General features: G+C 40.2%; 1 protein-coding gene across 1 annotated transcript in view; it reads left to right on the top strand.

The window, feature by feature from the left end:
• Positions 1–1,595: 1,595 nt before the first annotated feature.
• Positions 1,596–19,903, top strand: part of BMX (BMX non-receptor tyrosine kinase) — a 28,010-nt gene continuing 9,702 nt past the window's right edge. Inside the window, exons 1-9 of the mRNA XM_009889041.1 lie at positions 1,596–1,733; positions 2,737–2,841; positions 7,040–7,121; positions 7,707–7,826; positions 9,585–9,646; positions 14,384–14,562; positions 16,570–16,632; positions 17,644–17,703; positions 18,457–18,511. Coding sequence (XP_009887343.1) covers positions 1,596–1,733; positions 2,737–2,841; positions 7,040–7,121; positions 7,707–7,826; positions 9,585–9,646; positions 14,384–14,562; positions 16,570–16,632; positions 17,644–17,703; positions 18,457–18,511 — 864 coding nt within the window. The remainder of the gene's footprint in view (positions 1,734–2,736; positions 2,842–7,039; positions 7,122–7,706; positions 7,827–9,584; positions 9,647–14,383; positions 14,563–16,569; positions 16,633–17,643; positions 17,704–18,456; positions 18,512–19,903) is intronic.

Raw genomic sequence — 19,903 nt, 5'->3', positions numbered from 1 at the left:
CAGAATAATTAAAGCAGCAGTTACTTAAGAAAATTTGTAAAGATCACACAGTGATAACCCGAGAAAGAGGACCTGCGAAAAATGCTTTAAAATAAAGTAGCTGAAATTCCATCTCACCCATCCTTGTTTCTGGCCTCCAGAATCCTCCTGAGCTCCATGGACTTCAATGGGTTGTAGCTAAAGATTAGATGTTTCCCAGCGTAAGGAGACAAAAACACATGCTGTTCCAAAAACCAGGAGTTCTTACTGCTCCACTGTGGGAATCACTAGGTTTTTAGGTCTTCTATCGAACCTTATGTTTACATCGCAGACAGCTTCTCTGAGCTACGTTGAACTAACAGCTAACTTTGCGCTAGCTATTCCTACAGTCAGTCGGAGCAAGTACCTACCCTGTAACACCTGAAAGATCTCCTTAAGTGGGGTGGGCACTCCTTTCCTCCACACGAGAGCAGACATTTCAATGGAAAGATTTCAGCCCCAAATCCTCCTTTAACTACCACAAGTTCACATCTCCTTCAGACGTCTCATGCCATGGCAAGATTGCCTTTAAACTGATTAACCGGTGGCACTAACATACACTGGTCTGTCCAAAAGGGAGTTGGTGGAAGGTGTAAGTAGGCATCTGTCTGCAGGGAGGGTAGCCAGATATCCATGGTGGAGTACAGCCTCCCTTTTCCTCTTCAGACCGCTCCTACTAGATACCTGTTGCTTTCTGGTTTTGGGTAGGATTCAGTGGATAGGACAAGTGGGTGTGATGAGTGTCATGCAAATATTCTCTTTCTGCTGGGCTCTATCTGGTGAACAGGGACATAATGAAGTGGGCAGCTTAGCACAACACTTCCCTTTGGAGCTCCAGAACATACAGGGCAAAGGACGTGACGTGCTTTCTTCACACTTGGGTAAGATAACCTGAAATCATACTAAACTTGTAGAAATATGATGGATCCTTCTTAGCATTTTCTACTTTATGATTATCAAGGCTAAGAAAAAATACATAAATAGAAGTATATTTGTATATATATGTAGTACAAGAAGATTTTTACTTTTTGATCTTTTCCACGTATCATTTTCCCATAGAAGTGCATTTGTTTCAGTTGAAAGAAAGAAATGGGAAATTTCCAGTTCACGGAACACCCTTGTCAGCACTAGATATGTTTTTCTGGTCTGTAAATAGAATGGTTTTCTTTTTTATTGTCGTTCTCTTTGCTGCTGTAATGCCTTCCCTGTTATGCTGCAGGTGTAATACATTTGTGCACAAAGCAGACTGTGCTCTTTGCCAGAAAGCGTGCAGGGCTTTAAAAGGAGAGATACTCAGACAATAAAATAACAGAGACACCTTGTTTAGAACTGCAGTATATATGTAGCTTAATTTTTATGTACTATAATTGTTTTTACTGAATGAATAAGCTAAACAACCTCATTTTTTTAAGCGGTATTAAACGCATGTTTTGTAACTATATATTACTATAATATTTTATAAAAAATATAGAGGACAATGACTCTTAATATATTCATTATTACAGTTTCTATAGCTGGTGTTATGTTTATTAATAGTAGTAATAAAAGTAGCTATGATGTTCTTTTAGGGAAATATAATGGAGAAGAAAACAATTCTAGAAGAACTTCTTTTAAAAAAGTCACAACAGAAGAAAAAAATATCACCAATTAATTACAAGAAAAGGTTGTTTGTTCTGACGAAATCAACACTTTCTTACTATGAATATGACAAGGGGGTAAGAAATATTTTTTTTTAAAGTAAACTGTTCTGACATTTTCCAGTGTCACCTTAATCCTCTGGTTTTCTTCTGTGCAACTTGATTAGACACCATGTGTTAGAACAGCAGGTGTACTTTGTTTTGAGTAGAATTGTAGGGTATAGTTTCAGGCTGAGGAAAACACTTAGCCGCGGGCTTAAGGGTGTCTCTCTTCAGCACAACTCCTACAGTCGTGCTTACTATTGAGCATCTGTTTGTGTCCTTCCGAAGAGAACTTAAGCAAGTAATTAACATTGGCATATGTTTACACACCGCCTTGAATAGGGATGTTTTCCTCGTTCAAGCTTCCCTCTGAACAGATGTAAATAACTGGCTTCAGAAGTTACTTGTATGAGGCATAATTAGTTCATCATCGCATCCCTCAGCTGCACAAAGCAGATGGTTAAACTATCCTTGTTTCCTAAGGAGTGACTGTGTATCACACAAGTGTGGCTTTTCACTCAGCATATCTCCTGTCAGGAATGCAAATATACGTCCCAGGCAACTTATTTTAAAGTTGTTGCTCCTTTTAATACGTTTGGACTGCTCCTGTGAGTTACATCCCATAAGGAAATTGCAGGGCTCAGTCAGAACAAGCTCCATTACCTTAACAAAATTATGAATGCCACAGATAGGCTTCTGGTTTTCACTGAAAGTGTTTTCCTCTTAATTCCTCTTAATTCTTCTTTTCCTCCCAGTTCCCCCCTTCTGCCTTATACTCCTGCAGTTGCAGCAGATGTTTTCTCAGATATAGGGCTGTGTCCTGTAATTCTTGTAACTGACTTAAAAATGAACTTGATCAATATATTAGATGCAGGTAGGATACCAAGGAGGTGTTTTACTACCTTTCTTGTAAAGTTTAACAAACCTGAAGCTATGGCTTATCCAGCTTGAAACATGAAATCGCACAAAATACTCAAACTAAACGACTTTATATTTTGTTAACATTGGTTTACAGTCTGTTGTGTTTTTTCCCTCTTAGAAAAAAGGAAGCAAAAGGGGATCAATTGAGATTGAGAAAATCCGATGTGTTGAGACAGTGAATCTTGAGGAATCAGCACCTCCTGCGAGACAATATCCTTTTCAGGTTAGCTATGAAATCTGTTTCAGTTACATTTCATGTGAAATCTTCCAGTCATTGTAAGGGTACACTGATCATTCCTACCCTGAGTGGTGATACGTGATACTGCTAAGTGCTACAGATATTTACAGCAAAGAGAGTATCAGTCCCTATTACTGAAGTTGTGACTTTGCTGAAATGTTTTTCATTGACTATGATAGAATTTAGGTCGAATCTTGTTTCTTTTATGTTGAAAGGTCTATCAGATGATACTTACTTTAATAGGTTCTGGAATATATACATCACAACACTATGTGATTATCACTTATTTTAAGGCAGAATTAAGCACTTAAAAATTTTTATTTTAGTTCTCACTGTGTTTTTCCACTTTTTTTTTTGCCTCAATACCAAGTGCAGGATTTGACCCCTGACTGCCTGATTACCATTCAAATGTGCCACAGTCAGGAAATCCAAGGCTATCCTTTGTGCATGTATCAGAAGATGCAGCTGCACTAAGCACTACACATGTTCAATAATTGAATGTGATGAGAAAAACATAAATTCAGATTTGCTGCCTTTCATCTGTTTCAGTTGCCCAGCTCAGGTTCCTCCTAGAGCCTCCATCAGTCTCAATTCTATGGGCAGTGGGAGACGCAGGTGTAAGAAGTGGCCACAGATCCCCTTCTGGAGTGCCTCTGCCAAACAGCGCAACTACAAGCAGTAGGCTGCTAGGGTGAACAACAGAGCTGTTTAATTCATGACCCTGCAATAATTGCCATGCCCAAGGGCAACCTCATGAGAGATACTTAATATTTCACTGCCTGGTTGATCCTAGGTGTCATTCCGGTCTTCTTTTCCCTTCTCTCTCCCCCAGTTTTGTGGCACTGAATGACACATTTATATTAAATTACTGTATTTATGTCAGGAGAGCATAATTCAGTTAAGTGAGGAAAAAAGAGTATGCTGTCTTTACAGGATGGAAGAGTCTGTTCCAGGAAACAGTATCTCTAAAGAGGACTTTAGGATCATGACAGCTGAACATAAATTCCCAGTGTGATGCTGTGGCCAAAGGAGCTAATGGCATCCTTGGACATGGAAGCAGGCACATATTGAGTAAAAGCACTCAATATGTTTTGACACTGCTGTGATCACCAGGAGAATATTGTGTCTAGTTCTGGTGACTATAATTGAAGAAAGATGTTGTAAACTGAAGAGAGGTCAAAGGAGAGACTTGACAATGACTAAGAAATTGGACAGATAACATGTTAAAGAGAAAAGCTCACAGGGCTCCAGCATTTAACTAAATAAAGAGACAGGAAGCAAATTGATCAGTCGTGTATACTTACCAGTGGGAGTACACATTTAATAACGAGGGCTCTTCAGTCTCATAAACAAAAGCAATAAAGTGGCATTTGAAATTCAGTGTAGATGAGTGAAAGGAAATGTACACAGGGAAATGAAACCCTGACAACACAGACACGCACATACACACATCAACTCGGTACTAAACATCGTCCAAAACACAAAGTAGACCTTAGTAATTATTAGGTAGGCATCAAATGAATCTAGCAGAAGATAGCCTGAAAATAAGCAAAGGAAGCTCACCGTTCATATTATGTAGCTAAGCTGTAGGGCTACTTTATGCAGGATGTTGTAGTTATTTGCTTAAAAAGGCAACTGAACTAATTCACAGGAAAAAAATACCTCTCAAAGGTATTTGAGTATAAAGTATATATGCATCACCTTTGGATCAGGATTCCTTGATGACTGTACAGCTGCCCTGAGCACATACTCTGCCTCAGTATTGTTACTGGATGCTGTCAGAGACAGGTTCCTGGCCTTGGTTAGCATTTGGTCTGGCCTTGTGTAACACCAGCCAAAAGCTGGAATATGAGTCTGGAAAAACTGAAGCGGAAAGAAAGAGTTTACATGGGGGCTATAAGGTCTTTTGTACATAGAAGATGGGTGCATCTAGAAATATTCTATGCTGTCCTTTGTTTCTGCAACTGTGCCTTAGGATGCAAATAGCTTTTGTTAAGGCAGTACATATTTATATGAGTCTGCTCAAAACCAAAAGAGAAGCGTACCAGAAATGGAAAAGAGGACAAATACCCCTTGAGAACTACAAGGGCATTACCAGGGCATGCAGAGATACAGTTAGAAAAGCTCAGCTCGAATTGAAATTGGCCAGACATGTCAAAAACTACAAGAAAAGGTTCTTCAGGTATGTAAACAACGAGTAGAAACAGAAGGAAAATATTGCCCTGCTGTTAAACAGCAGAGGTGAATTAGTCACCAACAACACAGAAGAGGCAGAGGTTCTCAACACTGTCTTCACCTCTGTCTTTACCAGCACTGCTGGACCCAGGTCTTGGGAACAAAAATCCAAGTTGATGCAAACACAGAACCTCCATCAGCGAAGGAAGAGTTGGTATGTGAATTATTGCAGGAGCTTGACCCCTACAAATTGATGGGCTCTGACTTTATCCACCCTGGCTGACGTCATTGCAAAGCTGCTGTCCATAATCGTTGAGAAGTTGTGGAGATCAGGGGATGTCCCAAAAGACTGGAAGAAGGCTAATGTCAGCCCCATCTACAAGAAGGCCTTAAAGGAGGATCCAGGAAATTATAGGCCCATCAGTCTTACTTCAGCCCCTGGGAAAGTCATGGAAGGAATCTTCCTGGGGGCTATCACAAGTCAAATGAAGTACATGACTGCGAAAAGCCAGCACGGATTCGCCAAATTCCTGCTTTACAAAGCTGATTGCCTTCTAGGACAAAGTAACCTCCATTGATGTGGGGCGAGCAGTGGACATTGTCTACCTAGATATCTCCAAGGCTTTTGGTATGGTTTCCCACAGCCTTCTCCTAGAGAAACTGATGCATTACAGTCTAGACAAGTGGTCTGTGCAGTGGGTGGGGAACTGGCTGGCAGGCCGCACCCAGAGGGTGGTGGTAAATAGCTCCTTTTCAGACTGACAACCTGTCACATGTGGGCTACCCCAGGGATCGAAATTGGCCCAACGTGGTTTAATATCTTCATAAGTGGTCTGGATGATGGGATCAGTGTACCTTGATGGAGTTTGCTGGTGACATCAAACTGAGTGAGGAAGTGGACACTTTGGAAGGAAGAACCACCCTGCAGGAAGACATGGATAGCCTGGAAGAGTGGGCTACCAAGAACCTTACGATGTTCAACAAGGACAAGTGTAAGTTCTTGCCCCTGGGAAAACATAATCCAGGAGTGCGGCACAGACTGGGATCTACCTGACAGGAAGCAGCTCTGTAGAAAGGGACCTAGAAGTCCTGCTGGACAACAAGCTTAGTAGGAGTGAAGTGTGCTGCTGTGGCAAAGCAAGCCAACAGGATGCTGGATTGCACCCACAAGGGCATCACCAGCAGAGACAAAGAAGTCATTATCCCACTCAGCACTTGTCAGGCCACACCTGGAATACTGTGTTCAGTTTTGGTTCCTGCTATTCAAAAAAGATGTGGACAGGCTGGAGAGGATCCAGAGAAGGGCCACCAAGATGATCAAAGCATTGGGAAGCCTGCCATAAGAGGAAAGGCTGAGAGAACTGGGTTTGTTCAGCCTTGAGAAAAAAAGCGTTAGGGGAGACTTTATCACCATGTTCTAGTATTTAAAGGGTGGGTACAAAGAGGATGGAGACTCCCTTTTTACATGGAATCACATAGAAAAGATGGGAAGCAATGGGTACAAGTTACTCCTGGAGAGATTCCAATTGGACACTGTCATGGCCACTGAAATGGATGACAGATGCTCTCTTTTACTTCTCTTCAGATTTTCCCCCTTTCACACTGAGAACAATCAGCCATTGGAACAATGTCCCCAGGGAAGCTCTGGATTCCCCAACATTGGACACTTTTAAAATTCAGCTGGACAGGGTGCTGGGCCACCTTGCCTAGACTGTGTTTTTACCAAGAAAGGTTGGACAAGATGATCCTTGAGGTCCCTTCCAACCTGGTATTCTGTGATTCTATGATTCTATTTACATGAAATATCCTTATATGAAATATGAAGTATTTCTATGAAATGGCAATAATGTAAGTGATCTCTGAGAAAAATTACTAAGTTATGGGAGTTTGATGTGGGTCCACAAAGCCTATTTTTTCCATTCCCGTCCCTTTCCCCTTTCCCCTTTTCATAGCAACATGCTTTCAGGCAGTACACTCTCACCATGCTGGCTTTCCCAACCTCTTCCAGATTGTGTACAAGGGTGGTCTTCTCTACATCTATGCAGCTAATGAAGAGAGCCGGGAGCGGTGGCTTGCAGCTTTGCATAGAGGTAACACTATTCCTTTGTGTACCAAAATATTCAAATAACATGAGGAGAGATAGGAAAATGCTCCTACCCCATCATTTTGTGCAATACTTTGTCACCTGTTTTCAGTCTCATCCATTCTTCAACATCAACTGGTTGAAATGCATGGCATTTTCAAGAATGGATTAGAAATTTTCAAGGCTGAAAGTCTCAGTGAGAAATAAGCCAAGATAAAGCCTATTATTGTATTTTCCATGGGCTTTTTAAAATTTTTATCATATGTTCAGCCTTTACCACTGCAGATTAATAGAGCACAAGCATTCCTGATGTGGCTAGTACAGTGCTTACCTACCTGAACCCCATTTTGACAACCAGTACTGCTAGTGCTTTTTCCTTTGTATTTTCCTCCTTTTTTTCAAGGACATCTCTATTGTTGTCAATGAAGCATAGAGGAATATAGTATAGAGATAAAAATGTGGCCATGATACCTGTCTAGAGCTAGAAGTCAGTAAGCACTCTGGGGTCTGGTGCAGCAGACTCTGTTGACCGTAAGGAACATTCCCATCTTGCAGCCTCTCATGTTCTCTTTGGTTTCTCTGTGCTTTCCAGAAATTAAAGACAATTCTGATTTACTAAACAAGTATCATAAAGGATTCTTCATCAACGGGAAGTTTCTCTGTTGCAACCAGACCTGTAAAGCAGCCCCTGGATGTACGATTTGGGAGAAACGTAATATGTTCTTTTATTTTTTTTATTAGTCTCATTGACGTTTTTCAGAATATTGCCAAATCACATGGACATATAAGGCAGTGTAATCAGTATAAAAGCTAATCTACTTACACCTTTTCATGTATGCGCTAAACATCATAGCTGCTATACATTGTAGCTTATAGTATAACTGAGGGAAACAGCACACTAAATGATATCTGCTGTGTTTGATTAAAAAGTTTGTGACAGTTTTACCTACAAAATAAACCGGAAGGAATTATTTTTCTCCTTATTCTTAAGATCTGTAGCTAAATTGTAGCAATATGCTGTAAGACCCTTCTAGTGGTGAGGTTCCATAAGCTGAGTGGGTAGGAACAATAGAAGTTCAGCACAAGAGTGTGTATGAATGAATGTAACACAATAAAGTTTCATAACTAAATAGAAGTAAAAATCTTATGTTAATATATAATGATATGTTTTTTTCTAAACAGTGTGATTTAACTTGCAGCACTTTTTTTATTTTAACATGCTTTTCTAAAGTATGTTTTGTAGAACTTCATCACAATTATTTAGGGATTTTAGCTTTTATCTGGAAAGACTGAGAGAGGAAAATTTATAAAGTGGTACCCTCCTAGGTTTCACATTTTCAGAAGGGAATTGCCGCATGTCTGTGTACTTAACAGTGTTGCTTAACAGTGAAATGCCAATTTTGGGAGAGGGAAAAGCAGTTTATGACGATTTGGGCTTCATCCTTTTAAAGCTTGAGTATCTGGAATCAGAGCACTGTAAGATCCACTGGTTTCAGTCATGATTGAACCTTGGTCTTAAGCATTTGCAGTCACAAACAAAAAAGTATGAACCCGAAATTAGGTGTGAGCCGTTAGGAACCTGATTTATATGTGTGAGACTGCCTGTAGCAATATAGCATTTACTTTTGAACTTTGAAATTAATAATATAGGCTTATCTACTATTACAACAGGTTTCATCTTTATGGAACACTAAATAATGTAAAGAGTTGTCAGCTGATTTGTAACAGTAATTTGAATAGCTTTGTATAGCTTCAAAACCACTTGTTATAAAAGCAAATAAGACCATGAAACCCCCATTCAGTGGCAAGGACAAGGAAATACCTCATTACCAGTCATGGATGGCTTAGCTAAGAGACAAATTAAAAAGAGGTTTTTGTATATTGAATGTTTTGTTTATGCCTGAGATAATAATGCATGCAGGATAATGTGCCGTATCTACTCTAAATTTGTTCCTAAATACATTCCTGAGCTTGCTAACAGACATGTATGGAGCACAGGGAGACTGTCTGTGCAGGGATGACTGCAGACAGCCTCAGTCTTGTAACCACGGGGTAACTGAAAGAAGTATTTCTTAATTACTGCTTCACAGATTAAAAGTTTCAATGAAACCATTTCAAAAAACAGAATAAAAATAAAGCATATACATGTTTCTCCCTACGTGTAATCAAATAAGCTAGCAGAACTGGGAAAACCACAGAGCTAAACACAAACACATATTTACCTGAATTTGTATTTTGGCGTAGATGAAAACAATGGCTGATGGGGTTTTTAAAGATATTGAGGTGGTGTTTGAATTAAGAGAAGGTTGGAAAATACAGAGGTAAAGCAAGTTGATAGCTCAGGGAGGTGAAATGTCAGCTGGCATGATGCTGTTGCTGCCACTGCATAGATCTGCAAATGGCAAAGCCTCAAGAGAGAAAACCTTACTTAAATTCATGGTTTTTTAGTTTGATTCTCCCTCTCTCCTAGATGTGACTCTGTGTTGCACAACCGGGTCTGTGAAACCACTGCCTCCAGTCCCTCAGACACTGGTAGGTGAAAACATTTGAGTATCTGGATACAGGGAAAGACCTGGGAGGGTTGTGGGATGGAAATGGCGAATTGCAAACTGCCACTCAGTGGAAGATGATGTGGACCTCTAATCTGCAGTGCAGCTTCAGCTTCCTTGTGTCCACCAGCATGTCAAAGGGAAGGACTCATCTCCCTCTCCCACGTGCTGTAAATGGCAAACTGGGAAAGTCTCAGCCACATTCAGGTCACTTTAACATGCGATGGCAGTACTGGTTACAGACGTTGTAGTGATGTCTTTTACTTTACACACTTATTTCCAGTGGGATCAGGGAATGCCATCAAAATTAGCTCCCTAGTGTGTAGGAGGTCCCCATTCCTAGAGATGACAAAAACTCCCCTCCAGCACCCTCCCCAGTGAAAGTGGTGCTCATAGTACTTGGAGCAAACATTGTAACAGAAGGTGTGAACAAATATACCTGCTTTAGGTGGGTGAGAAATGGTGGATGAACTGCAAATGTCTCTGGCAAATCCCAAGCTGTGCCCCCAGAGGGTTGGGTCAGGAGTACAGATGGCTGGTTAGGAAGGTCTGTTTAGCCCAACTCTACGGAGGCAGCCTCTAAGTTAATGAATTGGGAAGTGCATCTGAGCTTTTTATGTGCTCTTGCACATCTTGACTTTATATCAGATGGAAACCCAAGAGTGTGGTCTCCCACCAGCACCCACGGAGCCTTACTGTCCACCTGAGAAAGCTAGGCTTTCACAAACACAAAGAGAAAAACAGGACACCAGGATGCCAAAAGGCACTGCTCGTGCTCAATTCAGCCTGAGTCCTCTAGTACAGCAGTCGCCTGATGAAGGGCAATAGTTGGCAGGGTTAAAAATAAAAGCAAGACTGGAAGATTCAATTCTATGCTTATTTCCTCATCTGTCACCTCCTGTACAAATACAATGGCAATAGTGGCATCTTTGACCTTAATTTTACTGCCTAGCCTAATTATTGAGGTTTGTAGGTGGAAAGGAGGTAACTGACAAGAGAACAGAAGAGAACAAAGTGGTTTAAGCTATGATGCTTCTATTTATTTCAAACAAGACTAACAATATGGTCCATCTGTGTATTCACAGATCGTTACCCCAGCCTCCTCCGAATTAAACGATTGCGTTTCAAATCACAGGATTTTTAAATCTGTGTTTCCTGCTGTATTTTAATTTGTCTTCTGTTCTGTATCTTTAGAATACAGTCTGGATCTGTTTCCTAGCTTCTCTCTGTTAATCAGAAAGTAATTTAATGAAAAAGAAAAAATAGCTGGAATTTTTGTGTATGCAGTTGATGTGAACAGCCAGGCCTTTAAGAAACACACAGATTATCAATAGACAGAAGATAATACCACAAGAGATGTAAAATGGAGCTTTAAGAAAAATAATAATAAAGCCTTAGAAAGAAGCTATGAACAAAGAACCTTTTGACATTTTTTCTCATCACGAGATTTGAAAGTAATAGCATTGTAAATATGCAGCAGCATAACTTGTTTTGAATACCTCGGTCTGTTTTGCCTGGCTTCCATCAGGAGATGCTTTGTCTATCTGGAGAGATCATCAGTCATGCAAATCTGCTGCTGAACATGCTGGCTTCTGCTAGGCCTTTATGATTTATTATTATTATCTGCTTGAATTCACAGAAGGTATTTTGAAAGGGAAATTTAAAAAGCAAGGACATGACAGTTTTCAGATGGGTACTTCTAAAACAGATTCAGTAAGTGCAGATATAATAACTACCACATCTGGTTAGAACAACTTGACTTCATTTTCCCAAGCCATATGATATAATCAGGTTAAGAAGGCTAATACTGACTGCTCATGCTGAGGAACAGTCTATATTTGGTCACAGAGCTACTTCTGTAAGCTCTCAGCACATTTTTATTTTGCCCTTTCATCTACTCAGTGCGATCATCAGAGGTACCACCGTACCCCCCAGCCTTCCTTCCGCCTGTCTCAGTTCATGTCCCTCACCTCTCCAGCCTCTGCAAGTCTCGCTTCCTTGCTTTCTTCCCAACTGCCCAGAGGCATTACTTTTGCATGTAGGCATAACTGACTAGAGGCATTAAATTTTGCATAAGACATTACTTTTGCACACTTACATCCTGCACCTTTGATGCCCCTGTCCCTCTTGGTGGTTTGGCGTTATACCTCTACTATCCCACAGAGGAGCTGGTTCCTAAAGAGTGATGCCATTACAAAGAACAGTGGGCACAAAGGTCCCTTCGTGGGAACCAGTGGGCACTTGCCCTGTGCTTTGATAACAGCAGGAAGCAGGAGGTTCCTGCCTGAGAAACACTTTGACCTCTGCTGGGGCCTGGAAGCCACTGCAATGGCAAATGGTTCATGTAGGTCAGACCGATACCGCAGTAGATCAGATCACAGAAGTCCATTGAGTGCATACACATATCTTCTCATGCTTATATATTGGACAAGGTTTATGGAAGCTGAAGTGATCCAGCACATGCTTCCAACTGTACGGCAGGGGTGCAGTTCAGCGGATGGTAGCCCTTCCCCCTATGCACATCACAGCTGAAGTCAGACTGTCACCTACAGTTCTCTAGATGACATTGGTATGGTCATCAATATGAAATCCACAATAATATCACTGCCAGCATAAAGGAAATAATAAGATCCACTTAGTTATTAGTAGGAAATGCTTTGGGGCTTTCAGCCAATGCTGGAAATGGAAAGCTGTATGTATGGACAAAAATCAAGATATAAATCAGTACCAGGTTGCAGATGGATCCATCCAGAATATTGCAACAGACAAATACACATCCAGCAGTGAAACCCAAAGAGATGCAAATCTGATGTGCTCATCTTTGGCTGGTTCTTTTCCCTGGCAGATTGGACAAAGCAAAATTAATTTCTGTGATCATAACTCTTTCTGCCATTTACTTTAGCCAATCCTTTGCACTTTCTTCTGTTCACACAAAAAGAAAGCTCCATCAGAAGAAGACACTTTGATTGTTCTGTAAGCAAAACACAGGAAACTAAGAAAGAACAATTTGGTCTCCAAAAATTACCAAGGCCAAAACTCAGAGGTGCACAGGAGTTCGTAAACACGTTTACTGAATATCAACTTGCTCTAACATCACTAGATGCTTTAAAAAGAAAACAATTTAATCTCTATTATAACTTTCTCTATCTTTCTGGCAGCTGCAAGCAACTCGAGTTCTGTCATTATTCCACAAAGCAAACAGGTAGCCTAAGACTTGAATCCTGCCTAACACAGGCCCTCAAGCTATAAGTTCTTTTCCATTTATCGTCAGATATGGCAAGAGGAACCACCCTTATTGGGTTCAAGTAGTAGTTCTTGATGAGTGACAGACCTAATTCTAATCAAATGAGGAGGACTTTGCTGTGATACCTCTTTAAGAATGAGTATCTCCACTGGATCCTGGTGAGATCAGATTGAGACTTTGTGTGTTTGCAGGAAGAGATCATGTGCGTCTCCTGACTCAGGGGACTGAGTCAGGCATTCACTAGGATCTTTGGTTTCTCCTTATTTAAATTAAGTAAAGAAATGTCAATAAAGAGAAAACAAGGAAACATACAATGCCATGGTCACTTGGACTTGATTTAAAGGAATCACAGCCTGCTTCAGGACACTTGGCATTCTTCCCTGGCATTGCATTACAGTGGTTTTCAATAATAAATAGGTGGCATTTAGAGCCTTTTGTCCTAAGGCTTTCTTATTTTCCCTCATCCTTTGCTGTCAGTGTTTCAAGTGTAGTTTTCTCTTCTCTTAAAGAATTGTGATGTCTGGATTTTCTCAGTTATGACATTTCCAGGATTTCTAAATGTATTTCAGTTCCTTAATTTTAGATGCTCTTTTGCCCATGATTTGACTGATGTCACCTAACTTGAATGTCAGGCTTCTCATCCAAGTCATTTGTGTACAATTCCTCAACAATCAGTGATGAGAGGTAGACACTTCTGTAGGGTGACATATTTCACATGAAGACACAGGTCAAAGCTGGGTAAGATGCATCCTATAGTTACATGCCTACACTTGTTTAACTCTGCACAGGAAAAAGTAGGCACCAAGGAGTGGGATTCTTCATATCCAACATGCTTAGCAGAGTAACATCAATAAAACATGGTAAGGAAACGGAACAACTTAGAGTTAGCATAGGGTTTTGCTTTCAGTGATTAGCAGTAACAAATGACTTATGCTTGTTGCGCTTTATGGTGACATTACTATTGATCAAATGCCGTTCAAAAAAACAGTTATTTTATAATGCTGTGATGGGGTATTTTGATACAACAGGACATCAGCACACTTAGTTACAGTAAAGCTCAATGTGGTCTTGTGGTGTCCAAAGCACATGAATTGCAACAGTTCATTAAGCAGTACCAGCTTCAGATAGGTGTCAGGCTTTTGATACAAATTAAGTCTATCACAGAATTCTGGTAATGAGAGCTTCCTATTACAGCAGTGTCAGCCTCCACTGAGAGTTAATTGCTTCTGGTGTTATTATGATGGATCTTGGTTCTGTTCTCACCTGTCTCACAAATGTGGACAACAATTACCGGATTACGCTTCTAAATGGATGAGGAAAACATTGCTTGTCTGTGTCCATCTTCTTAGCTTTGATTAATTTGCCTAATGTCATTATAATTGTTGAAGATATAAGCAAACATGTACGTGTCATGTTATTTCTTACTGTACCCTGTGCTGTACCTACTTATCATTTTATTCCCTCTGTCTTCAAAAGCGGAAGCATAGAAACCTGCCTCAGGTGCTATCACCAGACAAGTCAGTCCTGAAAATGGCTGTGGCCCAATGCAACTATGAGCCCGAAGGAACTTCAGCTTTCCGGCTTGTCAGAAGCGACAAGTACTATGTATTGCAAGAGGGTGATTCTGACTGGTGGAAAGTAAGGGACTTGGAGGGGTAAGTATACACTGCAGAATATTTTTGTTCCACGGCCATGGTCTTCCACATATCCTATCTTCATAGACAAGACTGCAGGCAGTCCTGGTACCTTTCAGGATCTGTGTTAGGATTACCTTAATAGCTTTTAAACCTTGCTCTAAACGCCTCATTTTCTTCTGTGCAACTCCATTTTCATTATCTTCCTTGGCTGCCAGGTTGGGTAAGATTCACAACAGTCACTGCCTAGTATACTAAGATAGTACCCAGTGGCCTTAATTTTAAAATGTGCCTGAAGAAAGGCTTGTGTATACAGAAGCTGTCCATTTTTTCCAACTATTTAATTTAAGCGCATAAAAAGATACAATTTCTCCTCACAAATGTTGCCTCTCATTTGCACTAAACCATTTTCAGACAATCACCGTTACTACTGCAGTAGCAGTGACATCAGGGAGACCAGTGAGAACTGCTGAAGCACAAACCACTTCTTACTTCAGTCTCTCCCCAGCTTTAGCAATACTTTTCCACAGGGACAGAGCACCCCCATCCTGCGCAGTAGAGAAGAGTTTAATTATTTTCTTAGAGGTTCACAAGTGGAGGAATCCCCTTCAGCAACTTAAAATAAAATATTTTTGATTAATATCCAGCTGGGGCAGAAAAGTTAGTCCCTTCCCAAGTTATTAAATGAGAAACAGCTTTAGGAGTACACTGGAGACAAAGGCAGTGCAGCAAACAGAAGCTGCCTGGAAGAGATAAGATTCCTGGTCTGTCTCATGATGGATACTAGCTGAGTTTGATTTTATGTACTTGATAGAATTGTGGAAGGGAAGAATTTTTGAGCCAGGGGATGCCCAAGCTGCTTTGAAACAGAATGAAATTACCTGGTCCACTCATAATTTACTGATTAAGTTTACAACTGCAAGGAAAACAACAAATAAAACAACCTTAACTTAAGGTAAAGTGTCTGCACTTTATAACTCACAAGACTGTCATAGTGTTCTGGATGAAGAAAGCAGCACACAATCCCTGCAACTCAAAGACAATAATAAATTAGTAAGCTGAGATATGCTCTTAAATGCCTTCACTGGACTGTTTATGGCAATGTAAAAGCATATGATGCAGGAAGCTCTGCTTATAGATACTGAGTAGAGGGCTCTAGGATGAACAAAGCAGAGAGAAATCAAGAGCAAAGGGGAACATTTACAGTTTTTTCTTTGGCTTGAGCAACTAAGACTTTTGAATTATTGATTCTGTACAGACAAGTCATGCATACATGACAATGAAACCTTTAAATTCTGCTTGAAAAAAAAATTGAAGATCTCATTTTCTTGAATGTGGTATGAACAAACATCAGGAGTTACCTGTTTCACCTGTTTTCAAGCACTCTCAATTTTCTTCTCGCTCTACTGAGACCTCTTAAAAAAACCTCTTCCTTTCTGCATCCATCCATATTCAAATACACAATTGATCCCTCCTATTTATTTTTCTGATGGGCGCAGCATACAGCCCACCCCCTTACAACTACAGATGCCCGTTGGCCCCCATAACTTAGGTCCAACGTGCCATGCTGCCAGTTGCTTTAAGTGGTAGCTCAGCTGTCCATATTCACTTAGCTTAGCTTCTCAGTTGCATCTGGCATTGTGTTGGGAAGAGTGCTGAGCCTACTATTGACTTTCTGTGTTCATTCTTGGATACTCTGCTGGAACCCATGACAGCAACTGAGATGGCATGTAATGATATTGTTGAACAGCTGCTCCAATATTGCATATGATGAAACCAATCACGGAGGAGGAAACCATTTCAATGACTAGCAAAAAGAGTACTTCATTGAAATGTAATTTTTAAAAACAAATTACTTATGTATTTTTCTACATAGTAAGTAAAAGCAGAAATGTTTTAACCACAAGCATTTCTGTTTATGGCATTCCAAAATGCGACTCTCTGATTAATCCCTTTTCCTATTTTAAGTGACCAAATTGAAGATGCAGTCATGTATGATAGCTAAACTGTGAACTGTTTATTTTGCAGGAATGAAGGTTTCGTACCGAGCTCTTACTTGAGAAAGTTATCTCTGAATGATGATGAGCTAAGGTGAATCAATACACAGCCGTCAACTGCTTAAACGTTTTCCTCACCACTCTAGTAAAGATTAGGCAATATTTCTGGAATATTTTTCTTTTTAAATAACTTTCTGAGTCCTAAGCATAATGTTTCCTGAAAGGTATAGAATCAGATACAATTTGTCTTCTTGACTCATACATTAATGCAAAAAACATCGGTTGAAAATCCTGATTTCATCTAAATCAATAGGATTTTGCCACTGACTTCAATGATGCTGGGATTTCAATCTTTGTGCTCTTATTTCAGCATTGAATCTGCCTGGTTAGCATTCTCGTGCCTTTCTGTGTATGTGAGTAGTCCAATACAGGGCAAAGGGACTCCAGGTCTGTCAAAGTGATACATCAGACCCATCTTTTCCTTTTTAGTAAGATGACACAACATTGTAAGCATTAAATGTATGTGTAAGTATTTGAATGAAAATCTCACAGAAACATAACAGATTGTCTCATAGTAAACCATGCTGGACAAGGTTCAGAGGTTTCCTTAAAAAACCCTACTCTTATTGTATCCTGTAAAAGACAGCATAAATAAGAAACATTATTATTTCTGCACGAGAAGTTATTTTAGAGGTCTCTTTTTCTGCTACGTGAACTCCTTCTGTTGTTGGTCACGTTAAGAACATCTATTTGGAAAGTCTAGGGTTGTGCAGTTTTGGAAATCTTCCATGTAAATTTTGAAAAAGTAGATGCAATCTCTTCATAAGGTCACTAAAGGGATGTGTAGTTTCGTTGCCTGTTCCAGCATGCACTAAGAATATTTGGCTTTCCAACACATTGCACAGTAGAGGAGAAACGCTGTATAAGTGATTACCAAGTCATAAAAAATCCAAACAATTAAATATGTCTCAACTTTTTGAAATATTCACCTTAGACCATGATATAACTACTCAAAAAAATATGTGTAGTATGACTTTTAACCCAAGAAAGGTATTCTTCACAACTAGTCTTTCACAATTGCAGCAAGTTTTTTTTGTTTTTGCAGGGAAAACTCCAGTGTCACTGAACAGATGTTGGCAGAAGAGCAGAGTATTGCTAAGCATGAGTGAGTATATAGAAAGTCTTCATGAGAACCAAAAGATTCTTCGGGCAGAGATTGTCTTTGAACTTCAAACATCCACTATACCAAAAGCAATGGCATCCTATTTATGTCTGTCCTAATAATGATAATAATTATAGGTATTGTGATCAGCAACATCACTGCTTACAGACTTCCAAAAGTGTGAATGTATTTGCTTTCAGACAAAAAAGTCATTTAGAAAAATCAGCTAATAAAGGGATGCTTCTTAAAAGTGAACTGCTATTAAAAAGACCACATTGGAGCTCCCTGAACTGATCTGCCATAGCATATTTGGCTTGTTTCGTCCACTTGGGATCTCTCAGTTTACTTAAACATTATGACAACCATAAGGTTCAAGGTTAGAGGGGAATTATGCACCTCCCCACTTTTAGGGAGACAGATGTGTCATGGTCTGCAGGAGACGGAGCTCCTGGCAGAGCTTTAGTGCAGCCGGATCCTTCTCTAAGGAGTTACTGTAAGAAGTCAGAGTCACAGAGTGTGCCCAGATATTTCAGGGCGAGGAGACCCACTGGATGAGAGGAAGCAGATGGGAACTAGTGTTTTTCCTTTTACCTCATGTCCTAAAATCACACATGCAGTGGACAAGTCCCAAGTCTACCCTGTGGGTTTTAAAAGTCGTTTTGAAAATATTTACAATGTCTAGCATTTTTCATGTGTCTGCTGTGCCTTATTCAGAAATTAGCCTGTCAATAATAAGCCAAATATTTCTCTTTGCAGGTGGTATGCTGGTAACATCTCCCGTGCCCAATGTGAGCAGCTGCTCCGTCAAAAGGTCCTATATATCCTTTATCACTTATATATGAACAACCATGGAAATGCTTCTGTGTCCGTTGTCTTTGCTATACTGCGTAGCTAGAGGATGCTGATGCTCTTTAAATAGCTGTAGTACTACAGAGTGCTAGAAACCCTTGTGCTAACTTGGCATTGATAAACACATCTCCAAAAATGTCTGGATGCATTTATGTCTTTTATACATAAATGAACAAATGATACACCTCTAAAATAGGCTTGGAACAGAGCTACAAGGAGTGCATTTCCCACCAAAGCTCTGCTTTTTGGTTTTACCTCTAGGCCTGTGTTATTTGCTCCACTGTGACTCTTTCTGCAGGTGATTTTAGAGGAATTCCCTGTGATGGTTTTACAGTATACAAATGTGGAGTAAAAGAAATTCACCCAGACAAGCAGACAACCCCAACCAAACTCAGTGCTGTGGCCACTGAGCATTGGCTGGGCACAGCTGACTAAGAGCAAGGATGGATAGCACCATAGGACTAGTCAGGGGTACAAGTCTTTATAGGATATGAGCACAGAAGGGCTTGTTCATGTATCTCTCTGGAGGAGACGCAGCATCAGCTGTGCTTTGCTCTTGGGTGTGCTGTGTAAGCAAGTTCTTTCCTTGTGGTTTGCTGCTTTCTCACCCTCTGTCTCACTGGCACTTAGCCACTAACTGCTTTGACATAACCTGACCCTTTGGGAGCCTTGGCTCAGTGTCCTTTCCCTTACACCTCCTCCATAGATTCAGGGATGAAAGTCAAGTGTGGCAAATGACTGGAATAAGACGGTTATGCCCCAGACCCAAAAGATGCTGGTTACTCCAGACTAATTTTAAGGGGACATAAAATTTCCTTTGAACTTCACGGCAATAACCCTTAGCCTGTATGTGAGGTTCTAGATGTCTTCTTTCCTCCCCACAGTAGCCATTCCTAGCACATTGAAGGTGTAGCTGCTAAATAAACTCTGAAAACCAGAATTTCTAGACCACTATGATAAACCATTAACAGAAGTAGAAGTGGATAGTGAAAGTTAGGACTGGAATACCACATAAAACCAGTCCAAATATACTAGAGTGCCCTGAAAATCTTTCTACTTATTCAATATTTCAGAAATAGTTTGGCACTAGAAAATACATTAGTCTAGGGCATTATGTAAAGGAACTGAGTGTGGTGGATAGAGCTATTATTCAGATGGGATGTATGCGGCAGTGTTTCGGTCTTATAACATGTATTGCCTCTGGAGGGGACATGAGGAAGGAGACAGGGTTAACAACTCTCCATCTCCCCAGCTATAAATATGTGTCTGTGCACCAAAACCAAATTACAGACTACTTGCTTCATGTCTGGGCTGAGATACAACTCACCTAATTTTAAATATGTGGGATACCACA

The sequence above is a fragment of the Charadrius vociferus genome, unplaced genomic scaffold, assembly GCF_000708025.1.
Source record: "Charadrius vociferus isolate BGI_N301 unplaced genomic scaffold, ASM70802v2 scaffold507, whole genome shotgun sequence".
NCBI classification, from domain to species: Eukaryota; Metazoa; Chordata; class Aves; order Charadriiformes; family Charadriidae; genus Charadrius; species Charadrius vociferus.
Note: the sequence above shows the minus strand (reverse complement) of the source record. Positions and strands in the feature narration are given on the sequence as shown.